At 48.2% G+C, this 24,615-nt stretch overlaps 1 protein-coding gene across 3 annotated transcripts in view; it reads left to right on the top strand.

The window, feature by feature from the left end:
* Window positions 1-24,615, top strand: part of OPCML (opioid binding protein/cell adhesion molecule like) — a 334,725-nt gene that overhangs the window by 245,023 nt on the left and 65,087 nt on the right. For all 3 annotated transcript variants that reach the window (XM_024198727.3, XM_024198725.3, XM_024198726.3), the window contains exon 3: window positions 337-462. In XM_024198727.3, coding sequence (XP_024054495.2) covers window positions 337-462 — 126 coding nt within the window. The remainder of the gene's footprint in view (window positions 1-336; window positions 463-24,615) is intronic.

Raw genomic sequence — 24,615 nt, 5'->3', positions numbered from 1 at the left:
AAAGTAGGTGGATTCCCTTCTGGATGGTGGGATATGTCAGCGCTTTTAAACAAGCCTTGGACTGTGGAATGAGGCTGCAGCTCCTGAGTGGGCCTTTGAACAGCTGGTATTGCATTGACACTTCAGTAGAGACTTCCCAAGTGTAGTAGGGGAAGCACTAGGAATGTGGTTTACTCCAAACTCTCTGAGCCTGCATAATTCAGCCCTGAGACACTTCAGACGTGCTGCACCAGAGTGGAAGGCTTGAGATTGCCAAGCACTAAGGATGAGCCTTGGATCAGACACAGTTCTCATGAATTTCTCCTCATTCTCTCTCTCTCTCTCTTTTCTTTCTAGTTCCTCCCCAGATTATAAACATCTCCTCAGACATCACGGTGAACGAAGGTAGCAGCGTAACTCTCATGTGCCTGGCCTTTGGGAGACCAGAGCCTACGGTGACATGGAGACACCTGTCTGGAAAAGGTAAGAGGATGCTTTGAGATAGGCACTGGGACTTCAGGCATCTGCAATGGTTCTGAAAAGATACACTAAAATGCAGTAGGGGACTAGCCACAGGAGGGATTGCTCAGTTTTTCTTCCTGTGTATTTCTCTCTCTATGCCCCTTTGCCCTTAATCCTTGGTTCCTGATAGTGTTCCTGGAATTGTAGTGATGGAAAGGCACCAGGAGAGCAGGAGTCAGGATTCATAGGATCTTTGTGGGGTTCTGCCTGATTTGCTGGGTGGCCTTGGGCAAGTTACTTAACTCCTTTGTGCCTCAGTTTCCCATGTGAAAAATGGCCATCATGGAACTTGCGTGGGACCAGTTACTTAACCTCACCGTGCCTCAGGGACACTGCAAGGCGTAAGTGATTAATGTTTGTAAAAAATCTTTGAGGTCTGTGGGTGAAAGAGGCTAAATAAACACAAAGTCATAACTATTTAGATGTTTGTTTCCTGGGTGAGGCTTCCATGCTCCTGCTTAGCAAGGGGGAGGGATTGGCTCCCAGAATGGGCTGAGGGACAAGGAGTTATTATTCATAACAATAATACGCTGCATGTTGCTAGCCCCTTCTGTCCCAGCATCCCGAAGCATTTTACAGACACTAATGAATGAAGCCCCTCTATCCCCCGGAGACACAGGGTCAGTGCCATGTCTACAAAGGGGGAAATTGAGGCACGGAGCAGTGAAGTGACTTGCCCAAGGATACACACAAAGTCAGTGCTGGGGATGAAACCCAATTCCCAGTCTTCTGCTTTAACCACTAGACCTCGCTCTTTGCTTAGAACTCTGACTGTCGGGTTGTTTTATAGGTTATTCTCTGTGTATTCATAAACCTACTGAATATTGTACCTTTGTGATGCTTCTCGGGGGTACCCAGGGCTGGGTGGCACCTTGCTACCACCTGCCCTTAGCGTATCTTTGCCTGTTGTGGGTCTGCTCCCCAACAGAACTGGTCATGGCAAACACAAGCCTCCCCTCTTGGCCTTGCAGGCCCTGCTGTCACAGTCCGACCCCTGATCCCTCCGAGCATCTCCCTGGACTGTCATAGTGACAGCAAGTATAAAATTATTTAACAAAACATGGAGATTCAAGTTGTAGCAAATAGAAGTCTTGGAAACAAACGGTTACAAAATCAAATCATAACACGCACTCTAGAGCCTAGATTTAATTAACCAGATACTCTCCTGTCGAGTAGAGAATTGCTCTTCCCAAAGTCCCTGCAGTGCTTTACAGCCAGGCTGGCTGTGAGCCTTCTTTCATGAGACATGAATATGGTCAGTTTGCCTCCTAGGTGAAGGATTCCATGTGTCGCTTTGCACACCAAGATATACCAGACCTATCCTTCGTCTTTTTCATAAACAGGTAACCCCTCCCCCCGCTGTTTGTTTCTTCCAGTAGAATTCCTTTCTTGTAGTTTTTACAATCTCTCAATTTGCACCTGGCTCAGTATGCAAATAGATATACGATACACAAGTGGCCAGACAGGGAGATTGGTGTCAGTTACTTCCTGCCTGACAGGAACATCTCCAAGGCACGTCACCTCCTAGTGAGCTGCCGTAACCCCAAGGCTTGAAGAACATCATTTTCGATATAGGTACATAACTCCTTAAACATGATCTGTACATACATTTTGCAATGATTATGACGAGTGGGAAACTGACTCTCAACAGAGACCTCCCATACCACCCTTCAGTGGACTATTATGCCAGTATCTGACCCAGGGATCCTTGTACAACCTTATGCACCCTGTTTCCTCTGCCAGTTGGCACCCAGGGGCTCTTGGGTCACAACCACCAATGTGAACATTGAGAATGCTCCACCCCAGTCATGAATGCATGTGCACATGTGTAAGTTGACACACACACACACACACATTCTCCAATTCCTCCTTTTAATGCATTGGGGAGTTAAAAATACAAGCAATCATGGGCAATCAACACATCATGTTGCTTTTCTATCTTTGACATGGCCTGGCAGCTGCATCCACTTTACTATGAATCATGAAGCATAATTTTTTAACTATGGTTCACACCACTAGACGCGCCGTGTCTTAGCACAGCAGGAAACCTCAGTAAAAGGACATTGCCACTTTAGAACTCTGGAAGTAAAGGGCTAATAGCGCTGACTGGAGGGGATGTATAGAGTGAATAGGAGCTGTACAACTTGCATCCGCCCAGCTCTGCCGAAGTATCTAAAACAGTCCTGACCTGCAGCTCAAACCCTGCTACCCCGGCCCTATGCCCCATCCACCTCAGCAGCTGCATCTCATTTCTTAACCTGGAGCGTAATTCTAATTTCTCACCAGAGTCCTGAAATGGCAGCTGTCAGGCAGTGACTGATGGGATGGCTTTGCATCATGTGTTTGACTGCAGTATTTAAACCCAGCATGCTAATTTTTGCTCTGTTTATGCTGGCAACTGAACGAAAAAACTTTTGTCTTTCAGAGGTGTTAACACCCCCGGGAAGACAAAAGTTTGGCCATGCCAGTGTGAACAGCGCGTTGTCAGCAGCTGACAACGCAAACGCCGCTCGTTGGGGGTAGACTTTTTTGTTGGCAGGAGAACCGATAAACAGTGGCTACACTGCGCGACTTTTAGTGGCACGGCTGTGGTGACACAGCCATGTCGCTAAAAGCGGTGTAGTGTAGACATAGCCTTTCACTCCTAACTAAGCTTGGGTCCTAGATCTCTCCGGGCAGGATACAAATGACTCTTGTGCTGAGACTCAGGCGATCTGAGTTCAAGTACCTCCTCTTCTCCCTGTGTGACTTTAGGTAATTCACGTCACTGCTCTCTGCCTCAGTTTCCCCGTTTGTAAAATAGGAATTCTAATATTTCCATTCTTCTAACCTTTGTCTTCTCTATTTAGACTGTAGAGTCTTCAGTGCAGGGGCTATCTCTGTACAGCGTCTAGCACAACAAAACCCTGGTCTTGGTTGGAAGCTCTAGCTGCTATTGTAATACAAATAATCGTCATCATAATTGCCGTCAGTGGAATTTGCTCATATCCTGCAGCAGGAGAATAGGACCCCTACTTATCAATCCCCATCTCCAGAGAGGAAAGGGGGATTAGTTCATGGGTTAATTGAGCTGTTCTGCTCTTCTTCCTCATAGTACTGTGTCTTTCAGGCCAGAATGCGAGCCGGTGGATCTGAAGCATTTGGAGTCACAAATGCATGTGATATTGATGCCTGCCTTTGGGTATCCAGTAGGCTTTAAGAGGAGGTGAATGCCTCCTTTCCAAGTGAATGCTGCTAATGGCAACATTGTCTTACTTTCAAACAAAGGCCATGGCCCAAGGTCAGGAAGCCCAAAGGACCTGATTCTGATCCCACGCACACTGGTGTAATCGGGAGTAACTCCATTGACCTCAATGGAATGATGCCAGGGTGACACTGATGTAAGAGGAGAATCAAGCCTGGCTCTGTCTTCAGCGGTTCTGAGCACGACCTGGGCTACGTCGGCCAGTGATGCCCAGATGTCTCCTCGCCAGCTTTAGCAGCCTCATGGGGGCAGCGTGGGTGGATTTTAGAAAGGGCTGAATCAGATTTAGTATTGCACTTACATAAGCTAGTCAGTTCTATCAGCTAGGCCGATCTTACGTTACCGGATTAAGCTGATCACTTCAGGGGTAAGGAAAAGATTTCCTCTTCTTTATCCCCAGCGTTGTGTAATTGGCCAGGTATCTATAGAGTGGGGTGGAGCAGCAACCTTGTTTTAAAACACTGGGTCCTGACCACTGCCGGAGCCTTGGTATTGAACTAGATGGACCAGCGATGCACTGACTGCTGGGTTTACATTATCTGCTTTGTTTGTATTCACGGATGTCTCACAGTTGTAACAAAGTGCTTTCTGTATAGCTACACGGGAAGGAGGGATAACAAGGTGTGTGGAGGCCCAGCCGCGTGCATGAATCTATATGGCTAAATCCATCCCTTTCCACTGCTCTGAAAACTCGGTAGTAGCAATACGACTGATACAGTTCTTAGGCTTGGTCCACACTGGGGCGGGGGATCGATCTAGGAAATGCAACTTCAGCTACGAGAATAGCGTAGCTGAAGTTGATGTTTCCTAGATCCAACTAAGTTTACTTACTGCGGGTCCATGCGGCGCAGGCAAGCTCCCCCGTCGACAGCGCTTCCTCCTCTCGGCGAGCAGGAGTTCCGCAGTCGATGGGGGAGTGCTTCTGGGATCGATTTATCGCGTCCAGATGAGACGCGATAAATCGATCCCAGACGATCGATCTCTATCCGCCGAATCAGGCGGGTAGTGTGGACCTAGCCTTAGATGTGCTACGTCTGTAAAGCCAAATTCTGGCCTTGGTTATACACCCCAATGGCTTCCTTAGGGATGTATTGGAGGGGAGTTTGGCCCAATGTCTGTTTCGTGGTTTTAGCTATTTAAGTAGATTTAGTTCTCAGAAATGATACTAGAGTGATGGCCCTGGAGACAAAAGTTCCCTGTTTATCTAAATAGCATCAGCAGTGTAGTATGGTGTTCTCCATGACATCCTGCCAGTGTATCTCAGCCCTTCCCTGGCAGAACTCCCCTATGGCTGAGAGAGGAATACAGCCTCCATGTCCCATCCAGGGCTGGTCACGCTGCTGTGACTGTCAACAAGGGGCTGTAAGTGCCAATGTTTTTTCTGCTGTAGACCAAGAACTGGACTGATTCCCTCAAACCCCCAAACGTTCATCTGGGGACAGCTGCAGGAACTAGCCAGTCTCTTAGAGGTGAAAGCCTCTGTCTCCTGTTACCAGTAGTACAAGTAGAATTCATTTCTTACCAGTATTCTGCACCAGCTAAAGGAGGGGGGGAAGAGCCCTGTCCTCTGGCGGGGCTGTGTTCAGACCCCAGACAGCAGACGCTAGATGCAGCTGCATGGAAGGGCTGGGAGCAGGGCTGAGGACGGTACAGCTGTGCTGGAGGAGCTGCCGGCATGGGACCGCCTGGCGGCCCCACATTCTGCTCCTCCTGTGTCTTTCCAGTACAGTGTACCGGCTCTAAATATCTTACTGGTACGGTGTACCAGACCACACCGCCCGACTTACCCCACTGCCTCTTACTGAACCATGGAGCTGGCATAATTCTTGCCCTCCTTGTTGAGAACAGAGCAAGTGAAAATATTTACCTCTAAAGCACCTGATTTACTGTGCACTGCAGACAGAGGCCTCTCTGCCACTGATGGGACCTGCCAAAGCCATACGTCCATCTGCTGCTGACCAGCGGCCCAGTCAGTTTGTGCTGGCGGTAACACTCGCTTCTGTTCACTCCTGGCTCTCCTGCAATGCTGCTCTAAATCTCCTAGCTCAATTCCATCATCTCTGCTGTGCCTCATGGCAGCCCTGCACCTGCTCCCCAACTTGCTTTGCATCGAGACCAACCTCCTTTTAGCAATTCCCTCCTAAAATGTCAGGCCAGATCTTAAAGACATGTGCCTTAAGCACACAGCCATGCAGTATCTATTCCAAGCACCGGCAGGATCCTCTTTCTCTTGGCTCTACTTTATTTCAGTGTTCAAGGCTCCGGCTTAGCATAATAGGTTTGCTCTTTCATCTCATCGCTCTGTTACTGATCATCGTAAATAACCTGCTTCTCCTCAGAGACAGTATCCTACCAGACCCTACTTTGGCATGTCTCACCTTTATGTATTCCCCAGTAGCCAGTGGAGAATATACTGCCAAAGATCTGGTACTTGTTACTTAAACTGCCAGGCAGATCTGGAAGTTTGGGGGCCAATGGGATTGAAGAAGGAGTGAGAGTCAATGCAAAATATGGCCCTTAACCAGTAATATAGTTTTCAAGCTTATAGGCCCATCCATGTCTCCCATACCCTTTCAAAATTAGCCATCCAGCCACGGTACATATGTGCACAGCATAGGTGGAATTATGGGAATAATGCTTGCCACGTAAATGAATCATGTACCAGACCATGTATGACAAACATATCAGAAACACACATAGTATATATACCATAACTGTCAGGACTACATTTTTACAGTATGTGTATTGGTACATATGTTACATGAATTGTACACGTGTGTTGGCATGCTTGCTTTATGTACTTTGGAACATTTGTTACATGCATTTTGGTATACATGTCGTACAGTAAATTCCTCTCTCAAGTTACACCAGTGTAAATCTAAAGTAACTAATAGTGTTATTTACCTAATATATACTAGAGGTAAACTGGTGTTAATTGAGAGAAGAATTTAATGTATGACACACATGCCAACATACACAGAACATGCATGCAAAGCGTGTGTAAGACATGCATGCAAAGGCATGTAACATATCTACCGACATATGTACAGCATAAACACACAACAAAATGTTGGTAATGTGTAGCAAAATGTGTATTATATATGTAACGTACCATTACTGTCTGCACTAAAACATAATGAGTGCAAAACACAATACATGTAACAAGTGCGGATGTATAACACACAAACCAATTTCTCTCTGCAACCAGTGAAGAAAGACATCTTTACAAATGCTTGAAATCCCCAGTATGTATTTAGTTGATCCTAAATACATATTTATATAAGCCTGAAGATCTTTTTGAAGGCATCTTGGCTTCTGGTAAATGCTTTAACTCACTTTTTATAGACCGTACATGGAAAGATTTATAAAAACAAAACAATAAAAACCCCAGGGACTTAAATACAGCATTGAAGTCATGACGCAAAGGGAAAAATGCTGAGGATATTCCAGGGTCAGACTGACCATCTATGCTCAACTCAACTGATATCGTTATCTTTTTTTCTTTCGTTTTTATCGCTTTGATTTTTTTTAACTCAATGTCTTTTGTCCATTTCTGCCCCAGCCTTTAAACACAGAGGCCTTCATTTTCTCAAGGGCCTAGTGATCTTACATGTCTCCGGTTTTGGGTGTCCAGCTCCAGGGACCTGATTTTCAGAGAATGCTGAGCACCTTGCCCTCTGAGAATCAGGCCCTTTAAAAATCTCTCAAGTTGAAAATCCCAAAATTAAGGCCTCAGAAATCACGAGGCACTTTTGAAAATGCCGGCGAGGGTGGCTTTTTTTTCCCCTTTTACTTAATTTTTTCATTTATTTGTTTTGAGACCAATGGAAATCTAGCTGCATGCAAATGTTTCTTCCAAAGTATTTCTGTCTCCCTTCCCCTTCAACTACTGAATGTCCATTCATAGGCACCGGGTCAGGAAAGCCTTTAAGCACAAGGTTAATTTTAAGCACATGCTCAAGTCCTTTTGAATTCAATAGGAGCACGTGCTCAAAGTGAAGAATGCACTTAAGTGATTTCTTGAGTAGGGAGGCTTTCCTGAATTGGGGCCATAGAGAGGAAGGATGGTCCAATGGTTAGAGTCTTCATTTGGGACATGAGAGAACAGGGTTTAATTGCATACTCTGCTGCAGATTTCTTGTGTGAGCTTCTTGTGTGGAGGTAGGGCAAGAGGCGTAGGGCTTAATCCGCAGCAAGGGAGAATTTGGTCAGATATCAGGAAAAACTTTCTTACTATAAGGATAGTTAAGCACTGGAATAGGCTTTCAAGTGAGGTTGTGAAATCCCCATCACTGGAGGTTTTTAAAAACAGGTTGGTCAAACACCTTTTCAGGGGTGTTTACTTGGTCCTGCCTCAGTGAGGGGGCTGGACTTGATAACCTCGCGAGGTCCCTTCCAGCCCTACACTTCTACGATCTTATGACCTTAGGCAAGTCACTTAGCCTGTCTGTGCCTCAGTTTCCCATTTGTACAATGGGAATCAAAGCACTGCCCTGCCTTACAGGGGTACTGACAGAGCTACGTTAAAGACTGGGAGCTGCTCAGATACTAAGATAATGGGGGACATAAAAGAACCTTAGTAAAATACTTCCGGGATGAAAATGCTGTGGTTAAAATAGCAATCACAGGTATCGAGACTGTCATAACCAGGATCCTTCTTCTGGAGAGGTGAAGGCTTATCTAGGCTGGAGGCCCCTTTGAAGGCATCTTAATTATTACTCACACTTCTCATCAAGGGGGAGCACAGCATGTCTCTTAGTGTGATAGCTGGAGACAGGTATTTGGTCTCAGATTGCATTCGAAGCCTGATCCTGCAAAGTGCTGCGCATCCTTAACTCCCATCCGCGTGGCTGGGAATTGTGAGCTCTCAGTCGCTGGCAGGAACCGATCTGATCTTTCCGAATTCCCTTTGATCCAACGCTCTCAGGAGATGCTGGCTTATCCCGGGTTTCGGGCAGGTAGTAAATATCCCGAGAAGAGCTGTGCTCAGCCTTTCTTCGGCATGTGTACTTCTGCTCACTGATGGGCCTGGAAAATGCAGAAGCAGTCAAAAAATGATGCTTTATTGAAACATGATCAATCCAAGGATCTCTCCAAACGTTAATGAATTCACACTCACAGCCCCTCTCAGGAGGGAGAGAAATATCATAGAACAGATGGGAGAATGAGGCTTATATAGAGTGACTCGCCCAAAAGCACACAGGAGGCCACTGGCAGACAACCCAGGAGCCGTGACTCCCACTGCTGTAACTATGTGTCAGGGAGAGAACTGGCTTTTTCCCCATGTTTCATGCCCTTCCGTCTCTCTGCAGTCGGAGACCACACCTGCTCCTATTCATATTACACAGTGTCACTCTTTTTGTTTCCTTCCTGCGGGTGGGGAGGAGAAATACAATTGGCACGTGCTGGTGGGATCTGTAGCTTCCGAAGGCACCAGGCATTGAGACAGCTAGCAGATCTTTGTAACGTTGCTGCCTCTTCGCTCGACAGTTAGGGTCTGCTCCTGAGCAGGCAGCTGCTGACCCCTCGCCTCCGCACTGACAATTTTTTGAGCCTTCAGTTCTCATTGACTTGACAGGCTGATTGCACTAATTAAATTTGGGCTTGGTCCTGGGAGGGAAAAAACAACCCTGCCCAGCGTTTCCGTTGCACCTTAGTCCTGACCCAAAGCCATTGAACTTTGCTGATGTATCTTATCTGAGCTACAGCACCCTCTGCCATTGTATCCCTAGCCCCCCGCCCCCACTCGGTTACTGATGCACCCCACACCCCATCAGCAGCTGGACACAAACTATGCTCTGGCAAAGCTTTTCAGTCATGCCCTTCAGTCCCCCTGCTCTTTCAGTACCTGGTCCCCATACAGCTCTGCCAGTGGGTATCAATCCCAGATTAAACTGCCCCGTTCCTAATCCCCCCACATACTATCGCTCGGTTCAGGTGACCGCACTGGTACAGAAAGCACCCACCCTGCTTCCTTCTGCTTTTGTAGCCCTGGGATTTTCCTGATCCAACCTTGTGCAGCAGCAGTAGCTTTCTACTTGCTGTTTTAATATCTAATCAGCCAGCAATAAATATGGTGGAGCCCCACCAAAGTAATCGCATTTGTGACCTAAACCAGGTACAATTGCAAATGACTAACGAGAGACATCTACTATATTGACCTGCTGTGTCATCTAGTCTTGTCGCCGCCTCTGTTTCTTTTGCCTTCCTATCTCCAAGGCGCTCTATTTCCCCATCTGAAGACCTGTTTAGAGGCTAATTAATCCCCCGAGAGTGTGGATGAGGTGGCTGAGATGAGAAATCAAGGTTATTCATATCTTGCTCAGTAAAACAGTTATGGGCAAGCAAGCTGTTCCTTGCACATTTTTTGCAAAGCAAATTTATGTTCGCTAACTTTGCTTCTTGTTGTAAATGAGAAGTGTAGGAAGGTCTAGCAATGCGCTTTTTACCAGATGGGCGCCCATATGTTTCCCCTCGCTGCATGCATCCGTTTTAGCTTTGGCATGCACATATGCCTGTATTTTTGCAACTTAACAATATTAAAACTAATTCCATTTATGCTCCTTTTGAGTTGCTTGATTGAGTCGTAAATTCATTGGAATATCTTCCTTGGGAGGCCCTTTTTATTCCCCTCCCCAAAGCCAAGAGAGGGCTAAGCAATCTGCTCACAGCTTAGGAGCTGGACTCGGTGCATTCACACAGTCTTGGAATGAAGCGCTACAGGGAGCAGCCTTTACTTTCTGGAATTATGACCCATCTCCAGGGAGGAGAATGCTCCTTGCCCACACCCCTTTCTTGTGAACTGTTCTGGGACTAAACACAGTCTGGCCCTAAAGCAGGAGAAGTTGTGAACACCCAGGACAGACAGATAATTTTGTTATGGAAGGCACCAGTATGTGGCACTGTTGTGCAGTCTTCCAAATTCTTTTTTCTTGGGGTGCAAGCAAGTTTTGACTCCTGGGGAGATGTGCTGTTTGTGTTGTGCTTCTTTTGGATTAAGCAAGGTTGTGTGTAGAGGTAGATTAAGGAGAGAGGGAGCTGTGTGAGTTTGCTCTGTGCCTTGGTCTCTGACTGGAGTCGGTGCTTGAGGCAGAGTTGCTCTCTGGGCATTGGTAGTGAGCTGAGATTACTGAAAGAAGAGATTGCCCTGCATGCTGTTTGACCATCTTAGTTCAGGACTGGTGTACGGGTGTAACTCAGCTGCACTCAGTGTATACCCAAACTCCACTTCACTGATTTCTCCTCCTCCTAAAAAGTCTGCTTGCAAGGACCCGGACTTCTGCTACCTCTTGGCAAAGGGCGATGCGTGTCTCAGAAGAATGGGCAACAGAACAAAAGAATCTCAGACCCTGATGCTGCAGTGAGCTCAGCATTGTCAGACATCTTGCATCCAGCGGGATCTGGGCCTTACGGAGTGGAACCATGGCCAAACTGAGAGTCAGCTGGAGAAATTATCAAGTTAATACAACTAGGCGGAAAATAATCCAAACCACAGACACTGAGTGGAAGGGAGGTACCTGGTGAAGGTTCATGGCTGAAAGAGACTCGGGGCCTGTCTACATAAGGGAAGTTCGTATTGATGCAGCAACGCTGATGCAAAACTCAACTGCAACTGCAGTGCCCCAGCGGACAATGAATCTCACACCAGTGCAGTGTTGCTCTGTGCAGGCCCCGTTTTACACCAGTACAGCTCATCTACATTAGGGGTTTGTACCAAAGTAGCTACCTTGAAGCAAATTTCTAATGAAGACAGGCCCTCGGTGGTGACAGTGGGCAGCCAACGAAGCACGAGCTGGCGATGTAGAACAGCAACCCAAAATAGGAGCATCGGTAGAGCTGTGATCTGCATGCGCAAAGGCACCAAACCAGGGAGCGGAGTGAGAATGCTCCCTCTCTCCCCTGCCCTGGTGTGATGATCACAACCGCGACATTGCTTTCAGCCTGGAAAGAGTTCAGATAAAGCAACACAAGGATCAGGGGGCTGGCAGGAGTGATTCCCGTAGAGATAGCAAAAGTTAATCGCCAATGGAGGGCCTCGCTCTCCCCATCCGTGCACTGGTCCTCCTTGCTCACACCTGTGCAACGTGGGTGTAGCAGGCCATCCAGTCAGGAGGACGGTAGCAATTTACACTTATTTTGCACAGGTATAAATAATGACACCAAGAGCCGGGCAGTAGGGAATCAGGCCTGGGCGGGAATGTCCGTATACAAATAGGGTGACCAGATGTCCCGATTTTATAGGGACAGTCCTGATTTTTGGGACTTTTTCTTATATAAGCTCCTATTACCCCCCCACCCCCATCTCGATTTTTTACATTTGCTGTCTGGTCACCTTAGTATACAAATAGCTGTATAAGCACAGATTGGTTAGCGTAGCTCATGGGGGTGTCGTGGGGGGAAATGAGATGAAATTTTTAAAAAAAGAAAAATTAGACTGAATATGAAGACTGCGTCTTGACAGCTATGGCCTGTGGGCAGCATGGGCTGTGTGATTGTGGGGCTAAATATCCCATCCCCTAAGGGGGGGGGGCTGTGAACAGGCTGTTTCCCCTCCCCTGCCCTCAACAGAACACACAGACCCTGACGTAGGGCCCCATTCAGAAAAGCTTAGATCCCATTGACTTTAGTGAGACCTCCAGTCTTGGACGAGGCTGTACTCGGGCGGCTAGCCCATGCTGCCGCCACAGCTTCGCTGTGATGTTTAGCACGCTAGCTCGAGCACAGCTAGCATGTGTCTGGCTACTTGAACGGGAAATCGCACCTCCCAGCTGCCGTGTAAACCTACCCTTGCAGCTGAGAACATGCTTAAAGGCTTTGTTGAATTGGGGCCTTCGTCCCCAATCTCCCCCATCATCCCAGGTGGTAACTCGAAAGCAGAACCCCCCCACCTTAAACTTCATCCATGAACTGGTGTGCCCTTAGGAGATCCCTCCCGTGTCCTAGCACTCCCTTGCTAGGCTGGTTGTAGCTAAGTGGATCCACCTTCAGCATGACTCAGGAACAGTTCTCTTTAATCACAGGGCAAGAGATTCAGCATCCAGGCTGACTTAACAGAACAGCTCTGCATACCTGCACAGGGTCTTAGTGCCTCTTGCATCCGCACAGGGAATGTTTGATCACCTTCTCCCAGGGCCTTCCCTTGAGTAATTTATATGGTGCGTGGGGCAGGGAATGAGTCAGCACGTCCGTAACGGGAATGGTCACCCTCGCCCGCGGACCATCTTGTGGCATTAAATAGTTCCTCTGCCACTGATGACTACACGGTCGCCACGCTAATTGGACCCTTCTCTCCGTGCTGAGCTTAGAGAAGGGGAAAGGGATGGAAAATAAAAAAAAATAAAAAAACCCAAGACAAACAGCCGTTAGCAGTGAGGATTTTAATTGGAGTGGAACACTCTGCCTGGCTAGTCGGACCTAGCCGGCTCTAAGGCGGGGTCCCTCTCCAATCTGGGATCCAGGCTGCTGGGTTGGGGGAGGAACCGGGCTCATTAAACAGAAAATCCTTGATTGTTGCTTTGTGTCTGGGCCGCACAGCCAGAGGCATCCCTCATGCATCCGGCGCACCAGCAGGGACGGGGTGGGCGAGGTGGATGTGTTTCATCCCGCTGTATCTAATGCCGAGAGCCCCGGGGTCCTCTCTCTCCACTCTGCTCCCCTTTAGCAAAGGGACTGTCATTAGTCAAATGAAGGGTGATCATTAAGGCTCTCTCGTGCTCTTCGCTGGCATGACTTATTAGTGAGTTCCAGACCTCCGGCAGGGCCTGTGTGGTGGGTTGTGGTTTTTTAATGACTCTCTGGGTTATTTTGCTTCTTAAGCGAAGCGTTTGGATTATGAAATAGCCCATGTCTCCTTAATCTCTCTCTCTATTCCCAAGCCTCTCCTCCTACCTCTCCTTCCCTTCACCTCCCTTCTTAGCCTGGGTTTTTATCACCCTGCTCTATCAAACTAATATTCCTTCTCCGCCTCCTTTCCCCGCACTGTGTTTGCATGTGTGTGCTTCTCCCTGAACAGTTTGGGTCAGACACGACGCAGCCGGATGGCAGCAATTATGAGTGATTAAACCCCGCTGAGATGTAGGTTGATGGGTTTTTTGTTTTTTTTTAATATACATATTTAAATATAACTTTTTCTTCCCTTGAGAAGTAAAATTCCTACATGGTTGTCACAGGCGCCCCCGTGACACCACTGTCAATGCTCTCCAGGGTGTTGGCTTCCCAAGTCAAAGGGGATTTGGTTGTAGTCTGCATCGTAGGGTGTGCCTGCCCTGTAGCGCCCTCTGCTGAGTTCGTATGGAGCTGCAAGTATTCCTTGCCTCAGTTTCCCTTCTCAGGAAGCCAGTAATTGCGCTTCAGGCACTCTTGACACTTGATTCAACAATACCCTTTCTAGGGCTTGTTTATGACAACCCTCTTTAAAAAAGGGCCATAACAAAAAGTCTCAAATAAGCAAAAGGTGCTTCTGGTTTTCAGGATTCGTCTAAGCTCTGCTCCCAGTCCCCTCAGGGTTCTCTGTCAGTCTCTCTCCTCATTGCAGGATCCCTAACTCTCCTCCTGGAGCTGGGTAGCACCTTCTCTGTCAGCTCCCATCTTCTCCATATGCCAGGAGTCCCAGCGCACCTCCTGGAGCTAGCTAATTCAAACCGTGACTATCCCTCTCACGTCCCCAGCTCGCCTCCTGGAGCCGAGTGGCACTTTTTCTCCCTAAATTGGCCCCACTTAGTCCTCAAGCTCAGAGGGCTTGGCAGCCTTCTACTGGGGTCTGTTCCTGGCTAACTCAGAGCCCTGCCTTCTTACTCCTTTCTATGTCTGCTGGCATCTGCCCTGCTGGGTAGGAGGAGGCCAACATTTATGCTGGCCCCTTCTCCCAGCTGATTTCTCATTGACTGGGTGAAAGGGGAGCCCTGCCCCACCATCTCTGCAAGGCTCCAGGACCCGGGCCCTTAAACACAGAGAAACAGGCCCTCCTAAGTGCTATTTTTCCCCAGGATCCCTTTTCTCCCTCCCCTTGTCTCCTCGGGCTTGGTGTATCAGACCACCCCAAACTCTTAAAGGGCCACGCTAGGTGACGGGGTGGACTGACAAGTAGGCAGTATTGCTTAAGGGGTAGACTCCCCCATGACAGTCTGGTTACTCCCTATTCCCTTCATCCCCTCCAAAACCATCCAGCTCAGCTCAACCACTCGCTATAACGTCCTTCACAGTCGGGAAGAAACCACACTCTGTGGTAATGACTGTTCACAAACAATAAAAGGATATTCAGATGGAGCTAAGGTTGAGAGCACGTATCAGTAATTTAAGGATATAAAACGTTAAAGGGATGTAGTAATTATCCCATAACCATAAACCCAGGACATTCAGAATTAAGGTTACACTTAAAATTAATTGCAGCATGTTAAGGTAAGAAATGGGCAGTGAAGGCACCCAAACAACCTTAACTCTGCCCTATAGTGATGCTAGGCAGTAATCATATGAATTTCATTAAGGCCTTTTGGTGTTTGTGCTGTCTAATTAGGTGAAACTACATTTTTAGATATGCATTTGATATTTTCTTTTCTTTTCATACTTCTGCTCATGGTTTCATTAATATAAAAGCTGTTTTGCTGAGGTGGCTGGACAGAGAGAGACCTGTGGTTCTCTCTGGATTTCTAGTGCTCAGAATGAGCAAACACAACATGTGCTGCCTATTATCACCACTTCAGAACTTGCTAAGTCCTGGCCTAGGCTAATCAAGGGACTGATGGCTACACCACGCCCACCTGATTCCCTGTCTGGGCCCTTTATTTCTCCAGAATGCTTTCCTAGTTCCCGTGCAGTCCTCTGCAGTGGGGTGGGCAGAGTAACGTGGGCACCCAAGGAAGAACAGGTGTCCTCCTCACAGGCCAATTGGAGCGAGGGGTCCTGCTGTTCACATATAAAACTGTCATGTCTGATAATAAGCCTGCACTGGGGCAGAGCTTTTGGATCCGCTACAGCCTCTGTTATTGGTCAACATTGGGAATTGGCCTCGTACGTGGGTTACGTTACGTAGTGGGCTCCCTAGGTCGAGGGGGGTTGACTTCAGGCGCAAAGGTTCTACCGCTCCAGGATTCTGCTGACTCGGCAATTCTTGCACGCTAGGTGTTGCTGTCACCGGGTGAAATCTCTCCAGATCAGAACCAGAACTGCAAAACAGGCCCCTCCCCTGCTGAGCATCCAATCCGCAACTAAACCCACAGGAGCAGGTTTGGATCCAGCAACCCGAAACCGACCTGACTAAAATGCCAAGGAGCCTGGAACAGAAATTCTGGTTATATGTGAACCTGCCCCATTAAAGCCATTGGGCGAAAGTGGGGGGCAGGATTAATTCCTTACTTGCTTATTCATTGATTGCCAGATAGGGCTAACAGCAAGAGAGGGCACCAGTTCCCCACAAGAGCATCCTGTTGGATATTTGTCACTTTTCCTTCCTGTCCATGTTGATTATTGAGGGCAGTAATTATTTGGTGGGGAGGGGGAGGTGAGGAAGATGGAGGGAGAAATTGACAGTCGCCCGGGGTTACCATCTATAAATCGGAATCTTCCCAAGCCTGGTTATGAGGCAGGCATTGAAAGCCATGGCTGCATCCTAGCCTAACGTCTCCACGACAGCCTGTGCTTTCTGCAAGCAGCTTCGCTCCCAGCTAAGAGAAGGGCTTGCACATTAGCCTCAATTCCCCTACATTTCTGAAATGTTACTGGCTCCCTGAAACAAGGCAGTTTGCATTTCACTGCTGCAATTACCCTTCACCATCTCCCAACCACCCTCACATTTAAATAAAACTCTCATTTCACTTAACAATGGAAGGACTTAAGAAATTTGCATATTAAGTGCAAGTCACTCAGCTCCGAGATCTAATTAAAAACCTCTAAATTCCCCCCCCTTTTCATTTTTTCCCTTCCCCTCCCCTGAGCTGCTGACATTATTGTAACTGTATTCGGTGTCCCCATTCTGTCAGCGCCTGTGCTGTGAGAAAGGCAGAAAGGGCAAGCAGGCGAGCCGGAGCCAGGGAGAGCGGGAAACGGGAAAGGAACTAGGAGGAGAGGATAAGGAATGAGGGGCTGGAGGTAGGAACTGGGGAGAAAGGAGAGATGAGGAAAAGACTTGGGTGAGGGAGTAAAAAGAAAGGACCTGTTCCACCACGCAGTGGGAATCATTCCACTGGCTTCGCGGGGCTTTCGAACAAACCCGGAGCGAGCAGAAAAGAGACGATTTTCCTAGATCCCAAGGCCAGAAGGGACCGTTGTGGTCATCTAGTCTGACCCCCCACCATAGAACGTCCTCAAAATTATTCCTAGAGCAGATGGGTTAGAAAAAAACACCCAATTTTGGTTTAAAAAATTGTCATTGAGGGAGAATCCACCACTACTCTAGATAAGTTGTGTCAGTGGTTCAGGAGAGAATGAGCTCCAGGACCAAACATTGGAGTCCTCACTCAGGCAGAGCTGCCATTGGACTCAATTACAGTCCATGGGAGTTTTGCCTAAGGCGTGCCGGATTTGGCAGCATTTGTGTTCACCTGTGTGTATTGGCAGGGCCGGATTGCCAATTTGGCACAGTAGGGACGTGCCTAGAGGGGCCGGAGTTCTAGGGGCATCTAAAAGTTTTAAAGTGGGTTAAAAGTTAGAAAGTGAACACATACAGCTCCCCTGCGGGCGGCCGGGTTCCTGGCGTGGGATGGTGGCCACCCTGCCATGTGGCGGCTGGAGCAGGGTGAGCGTCCGAGTCAGCCCTCCTGGGGGTGCTGTGAGCCGCGGCTGGGTGGGGTGGGGTGGGGCGGCTGATGAAGATGCTGGGAGCATCCCAGCCCCTTCCCAATCTTGGCCACCCTGCTGCCTCCGTCCCGTGCCGGGGCGGGAGAGAGAGGGGCGTGGCCAGTGCCCCATTCACTTGCACGGGCAGAGCTGGAGTGGGGCTGCCACGCTGGGCTGTGGGAGGGATGGAAGACACCCAGGGAGAGGTACAGTCTCCTCCTTGCACCTCGCCTGGGGAGGGTGGGCTGCACCCTGGCTTGGGCTGGGAGCACCGTGCGTGGTGAAGGGTCTTGTGCCTTCCCGGGGAGGCTATGTTTATATTTCTTTTCATTTCAATTTTTACGGAAAACACGGTCAGCTGCAGACGCGGGGGTGCTGAAGACGCTGTGCCTAAGGGCGCATAAGGTGTGAGTCCAGCTCCATGTATTGGCCTGAGATTTCAGAGATGGCGGGAGATGGATTTGCAGTCGCTCCCCCTCTCTTGATTGGAGGGATGTAATAGCAAAGGGAGGTACAAGGTGTGCATCACCAAATCCCTCACCTTTCTCTTGGACGCGATCACTGGTTCCATGTGCACAACTCACTGATTTTGCGTGCTTATGGTAGCTGCATGTGGAGGTTTTTCACACACATGCCTATTGTAGCCTCCTGGGGGGGGGACCTGTCCCCCAGAAATGTGCTGATTAGGAGATTCCTCCCTTTGATTCCCCCGAAGCAGAATTCAGCTGCAGAAAAATGTCCCTTTTGCCCAACTTGTGTTTATTTCCTTCCCTCCCTCCACCCCAAGCCCCCTTTGTCAACCAGCCTCCTGTAACGCTTCTGTGTTTAACAGGGACATCCAGAACCCCCATCTTCTTAAGTTTATTTATACCTAGGTGTGCCCCGCAGCGTACACAGAAATTGACTTCAAAGGGATTTCTCTGTAATGGTTTTGTTAACTTCAGAATCCTGCCAATAGCAAGATATTTTTTTTTCACCTCATTAGAGCTTTTCTGGTACAATGAATATGAAATTAATTAAAACCTTCCACCTAGTGGTTTATTATTTCCACCTCTAACAGAAACTCACATATCAAAAACCGTATTTATGGAGAGAATCTGCTAGTTGTGGAAATAATGTACAGTGTGAAAGGGCACTATGATGCACTTGCAATCAAACGAAGTCAGGAACAAATGTGTTTTTCGAAAGGCACAGTTTGGTGGGGAGTGAGGAGTGTTTTAAAAAAGCATGGGGGTGAGTAGTGGGTACCCCCCCACACACACATTTTTATTAATTACTTTGTTACTGTTGTTAATTTCTAGTGCAGTAGTGACTGGTAGCTCCAACTGAGATCAGAGCTCTATTGTGGTAGATGCTATACAGAGACCTAATAGTCAATGCCCGAAAGAGTTTATAATCTAAATAGGCAAGGAAAACAAGGACTGGGAGAGATGACGTGACTCATCCAAAGTCATTTATCAAGTCAAACTGTAGGTAGATATTGTTGAAACAGTGAAATAAAATAAATAAGAAAATCTCTCATGAATAGAAATGCTTTTATGTTCTTTGTTTTGTTTTTTATTTTTAATTTCAGTGAAAATAGACTTTTATCCAGGTTTATATATTCCCCATCCCATGTTCTGCAACCCACGTGTTTCCGCATAGTGAAATGCTAGCATAAGACCCGTTTATCATGTCATTTCCACTGTAAGCCCTCTTGCGAGGTTTCCTCGGTGGGATTTAGGAGGTGTGCAGACCCTCGGCACAGGGGTGAAATTCACCCATTTGCAAGTAAGTGCCCAGGAGTGAAATTGACTCGAAGCAAAAGTGAAAGTGGCTGGTTTCCTCTCTTTTTCCATGAGGAGGGAAATGCAAAAATTAAACAATATTCATGGGGTGGGGAAATTATTTGTTAAGATTCATTCTGCTTTTATACCGGAAGGTGTTGTCATCCAGCCTTGCACTCCTGGTGCATCCAAATCTCTCAGTGAAGCTAATGGCAGAGAGTGGTTTGCGGAAGTGGGCCCAGTTATCAGAGTACCCTTTTCAGCACACCTAGCAAAACATGGGTATGTTTCCACTGGAGCTGGAGGGGTAATTTCCAGCTCAGGTAGACATACCTGCGCTAGTATCGATCAAGTTAGCGTGCTAAAAATAGCAGTATTATCCATGGCAGCATGAGCAGCCGATAAAGCTAGCCACCCAAGTACAATCCCATCTGAAACTCTAGGCATGTGCTCGGGCAGCTAGCCCATCCCGCCGCTTGTGCAGCTACATTACGCTGCTAGTTCTGGCGTGTTAGCTCAATCAGAGCTGAGACGGCTTTTTCTATCCAAGCTAGACTTGGAACTGGGGCCTAATCCTCTACAGAGGCAGTACAGCTCTGTGCTTCAGAGATTGGTCCCTACATAAGAACAGCCATACCAGCTCAGACCAATGGTCCATCTAGCCTAGTGTCCTGACTTCCGACAGCTATTTGTAAGCTCTTTGGGGTAGGGAATTCTGCAGTGTCATGCCCCGAAATGAATGTGATCTGATTAGCTGTTGGCTCCCTGCATGGTAGTGAATTTTAGCAGTACTGGGGAGAGTTTAGTACTGGCAACTCAAGTGTTCAAAAATCATGAGTGAGGCCCCCCCAAAATCATCAGATTTGAAAAATAAAAACTCTGCTGTTTTTTTTTTTTTCCCCTCTGTCCTTTAAGACTTTAGGATTCATGTTTTCATCCCTTTCTCTGCAGCTGCGAGGGCTAGGAGTGGACTTTTTTTTTAATGAAAGATGAGATTCTTCACATAATCCCATGATTCTAGGAGCTCAGGCTTTCAGAAAAAAGAAAGAGTCTCACAATAAAATCACAAGAGCTGGCAACAATTGACTTTAATTCTGCATGGCGGTTCCTACAGCGTATTTTGTTAACAATGAAATAAAACCAAAGCGCTGTTTCTGCAAAGCGTGAATTAGCTTGGTACAAACTCAGCAGCTCTTTAATCTGCAAGCCACAGGCTGCCTTTGGTTCCTCTCACACCAATTAACAGCTATGACTTGACTCCACACCAAGAACTTTTTGGAACAACTTAGCCTCATTCTGGTTTCTAGGTAGCCCCTCGCTGCTCTCCCTGGGCATCACATATTGTAGCCATAGCGGGGTGGCAAACCCTGGCCAAAACAACAGCATCTGCAGAAACAACAGCGTTTGGCATACGCGGGCTCCTATCCTGGGCAGCATCCCCAGTTGTGCAATTCAATCACTTGTCATATGGCTATCCTGCCTGGCGTGAAGGAGAGTTGTTAAAATCTTCGGCTGGGAGACATTCTCTTTCTCTGCTGACTGGAAACACTAGAGCCAATCAGCTGTTCACCTCTCTCTGTCCCCTTATGTGGAGCTTTGATTCTTAGGGGACTCATTTTTGCCCATGCTGGCTACATTTGTGCAGCAAACATGCATGAAACATGCAGGTGTGTCCTGAATCAGGGATGAGCCTGCATGTTCCTTGCTTTCATCCTTGGATGACTTAGGCACATCTGCCGCATTTCTCCCCCTTTTGTCTGAAACATCTGGTGCTGGCCTTTGTTGCAGACAGCAGAGACGGAATGTGAATCCGATCCAGTCTGGCAAAGCTGATTTTCCTCTGATTCCTGGATTCTTTTCCCCCGGCACGATGTTCAGTAAGCATGATACGTAACCTCAGTCCGCCATCTGTAAAATAACAATTCTGTCCTTCTCCCCTGGTTTGTCTATTGAAATTGTAAGCTCTCTGAGACAGGGACTGTCCCTTATTGTGTGTTTGCTCAGAGCATTGCCCCTGGGGACTCTGGTCTTGATTGGAGGGCCATCAGTTGTGTTGTGATACAAATAAAAGGAAGAGTCAGGAAGGGAAGTGGAATGGAAAATTTGTGTATGTGGTTGAGAGAGACCGAGACAGACACAGATTGATTCCCCCTACACAGTTGCTTGAAAAGAACTAGCAGGGGGAGGAAGGGAGAAAAAAAACATCCAGAGACCTCCCTCCTGTCCCTACATGGGAGAAAACAGCTATTTTTAAAAAGGTAATTGTTCCATCTAGATTTATTATAAGCAATGGCATATTTGGAGGCTGCCTGATTCATGACTGTACACTGTCTGGAAAATAGCAGCTTGCAACGCCGACGTTTTTCTTCCCTTGCCTCTGGCTAATTATTGATAAGGACAGCCGAGTGATTAGGAATAAAACTAGGTAGCAGTGGAAGGGCTGCGAGCCCTAATTGGCAGTGGCGAGATGCTGCATCGAGAAGGAGGCTCACCTTCCCAGAGTCCTAGTTGACACTGACAGACTGCTTCTGGGAGATATCTCTCCCAGCAGGATTGGTGGCTGGCGGTGACAGGGCACTGCTGTGAGGAAGCTTCCGCTGAGCTGCCACGGGGAAGGTGTTGCCGGGAGGAAATTCGGGCTCTGGTTCCAATGGAGATTGTTCCAAAGCGGCGGTTCACAAACTTTACCCGGCTGCGTAGTGCCACAGAATAAAAGTTTGGAGTCTCCCCCCTTTTCTATCTCAGTGGGACTGCCCGTCCCATCTAGCTATAAAGGGAAACCATTTGCAGCCTGCCTTCCCCCAAGTTCTGATCCCATGCTTTCAAGCAAACAAATGCGACAAGTGGTGCAGGGGAACAGAGCCGGAGCAAATCCCCTGTGAAGCGTGGAATAAACAAGTTCCCTGGGCTTGAATTCCGAGCCTTTTGGATCGTGGAGGAAAGGCAAGAAAAGAGACCTCAGCGAACCATGTATTATTAATACTGCACCAGTGTTCTCTTTACCAAGAGTTGTTACAGGGCAGACACAAACCACTGCAATAGACAGGGAGGCGAGGAGGGGAGGGAGAAACCCTTTGAAACCGGCAACTCTTTGTCATGAGTCTGCTCTCCATGGGATGTGATACGCATCCTGCTTTGACTGGAGACAGAGGGAAAGCAGAGAGAGACAGAAGTGCAAGAAAGGAGGGGAGGGAGGAGGAAGAGGACGGGGAGCTGACACAGGGGCTTTTGAGCCCCTTTAGCTGACTTGCCTTCTGCCACTAGGAATCCACTTCAGAGCCATGCTGCCTGGCTTAGATTTTTAACCCTTCCGTTCCCAGCCTTCCTCTCTGCAGAAGGAAGACATCACTTTTGTATTTTGAGGCAGCAGAAAGCCAGGATCCGCTTTCCTCCCTGGTGCCCCTACCCTGCCAGGACCCAAGCTGGTGGCCGAAAGCTAATCGGGAAACCCACCCAGGTCTTAGTCAAACGAGCTGTCCCCAATTAAGTTCCGTGTCCTCGGCCTGCTGCTCGTGTTGCCAGCATGTGAAAGGACTGGCGCTGGCTGCTGGGTCTGTCTGCATGCCAGGCGGCTGGGAAGATGCTGCGTTGTAATTAGCAGCAGGTTCAGACTCTCTGAGTACCCGCTGTGCTGCTCACCTCTGGCCCCCGGAACACAAATACCTCCCGCACCGGGAGGGCAAGTCAGAACCAAGGCAGGGCACAGACAAAACACGGGAGCAGGTTTGCGGCCGGAGAGCCGGTTATGTGATCTTCCTTACCTGTGCGTACGGAGGAAGGGCCTTGCCAATTTGGGGGTCAGGGGCAGTGCAGGTGTTGACAGACAGTGGCGGAGCCCTTATTAAAGAGACCCCAAAGAACACATTATCCAACAGTACAGGTGCAAAACACTGTAGCGTACACCAGTGGCTCTCAACCTTTCCAGCCGACTGTACCCCTCTCAGGAGTCTGATTTGTCTTCCGTATCCCCAAGTTTCACCTCACTTAAAAATGACTTGCTTACAAAATCAGACAGAAATCTACAAAAGTGTCCCAGCGCACTATTACTGACAAATTGCTTCCCCTCTCATTTTTACCCTATCATTCTAAAATAAATCAATTGGAATATAAACATTGCACTTACATTTCAGTGTATAGTATATGATCCAGTGTATATAGAGTATACACAGAGTATAGTGTATGATCCAGCGCCTGCCCTAAAAAGAGAAATAGAGCCATGGCGACAAAGGTGGCGGGAGGGGCGAGTCCATACCTGTCCCAGACGCTAGGCTTCTGTTTGGGGCGGCTCGCCCCTCTCGCTGCTCGTGCTGCCTGGCTGCATTTGTTTCTAGCTCTGATCGAGCTAGTGCAGGTAGGTTTCCTGGAGCTGGAAATGACACCTTCCAGCTCCAAGTATAGAGTGCCCTTAGTCACAGCCAGGGGCGGCTCTATGTTTTTTGCCGGCCCGAGCACGGCAGTCAGGCGGCCTTCAGCGGCATGCCTGCGGGCGGTCCGCTGGTCATGCGGATTCGGCGGCGTTTCTGCGGGTGATCTGCCGGTCCCGCGCCTTCGGCGTACCCGCCGCCGAATTGCCGCCGAAGCCGCGGGACCAGCAGACTTCCCGCAGCTGCCTGACTGCCGCCCTCACGGTGACTGGCACGCTGCCCCCCGCGGCTTGTCGCCCCAGGCACGCGCTTGCTGCGCTGGTGCCTGGAGCCGCCCCTGGTCACAGCTGGGGAATTAACTGATCTGTCCATTAACCTTTTTATTGCTGCTGTCCGGTGTGAGCTATACACTCCATCACAACAGCGTTGTGTGTAACAGGGGTGTAACATACGCCACAGTAAATGCCTTCATCTCTCAATAATACTCCCTCTCTTCTGCTTCTCCAGCCATGAAAACTGTTGTTGACCCTTGGGCCTCTTCTTCTCTACAGCTTTATTGTGTTAGAACGCAGTCTTTTCGAATCAAGTGAGCTATGCAAGGATATCTCACGATCGCTATCACACCAGCTAATCATGGTTAAACACTACTGGGACTAGGGTTCCCCAAAAGTTGTGGTCTGCATTGGATTACTTACCTTGGCTCTTTGTTGGAGGTCTTAGATTGCTGGCTTTTTCCAGACTGTCAGTTAAATGGAAGTTTAGAAGGGGATGTATGTGATACACACGCACATTTATTATGTATGCACACACATGCATTTTGCATTATACTTTATGTATGTATATACACACACACACACACACACAGTGCATTATATGCATACATACCCACACCCTCTGCAACGTATGTGGCATAAACAGACTACACAGAATCATAGAATATCAGGGTTGGAAGAGACCTCAGGAGGTCATC

The sequence above is a fragment of the Terrapene carolina genome, unplaced genomic scaffold (assembly GCF_002925995.2).
Source record: "Terrapene carolina triunguis isolate 2854851 unplaced genomic scaffold, T_m_triunguis-2.0 Scaffold374, whole genome shotgun sequence".
NCBI classification, from domain to species: domain Eukaryota; kingdom Metazoa; phylum Chordata; order Testudines; family Emydidae; genus Terrapene; species Terrapene triunguis.
Note: the sequence above shows the minus strand (reverse complement) of the source record. Positions and strands in the feature narration are given on the sequence as shown.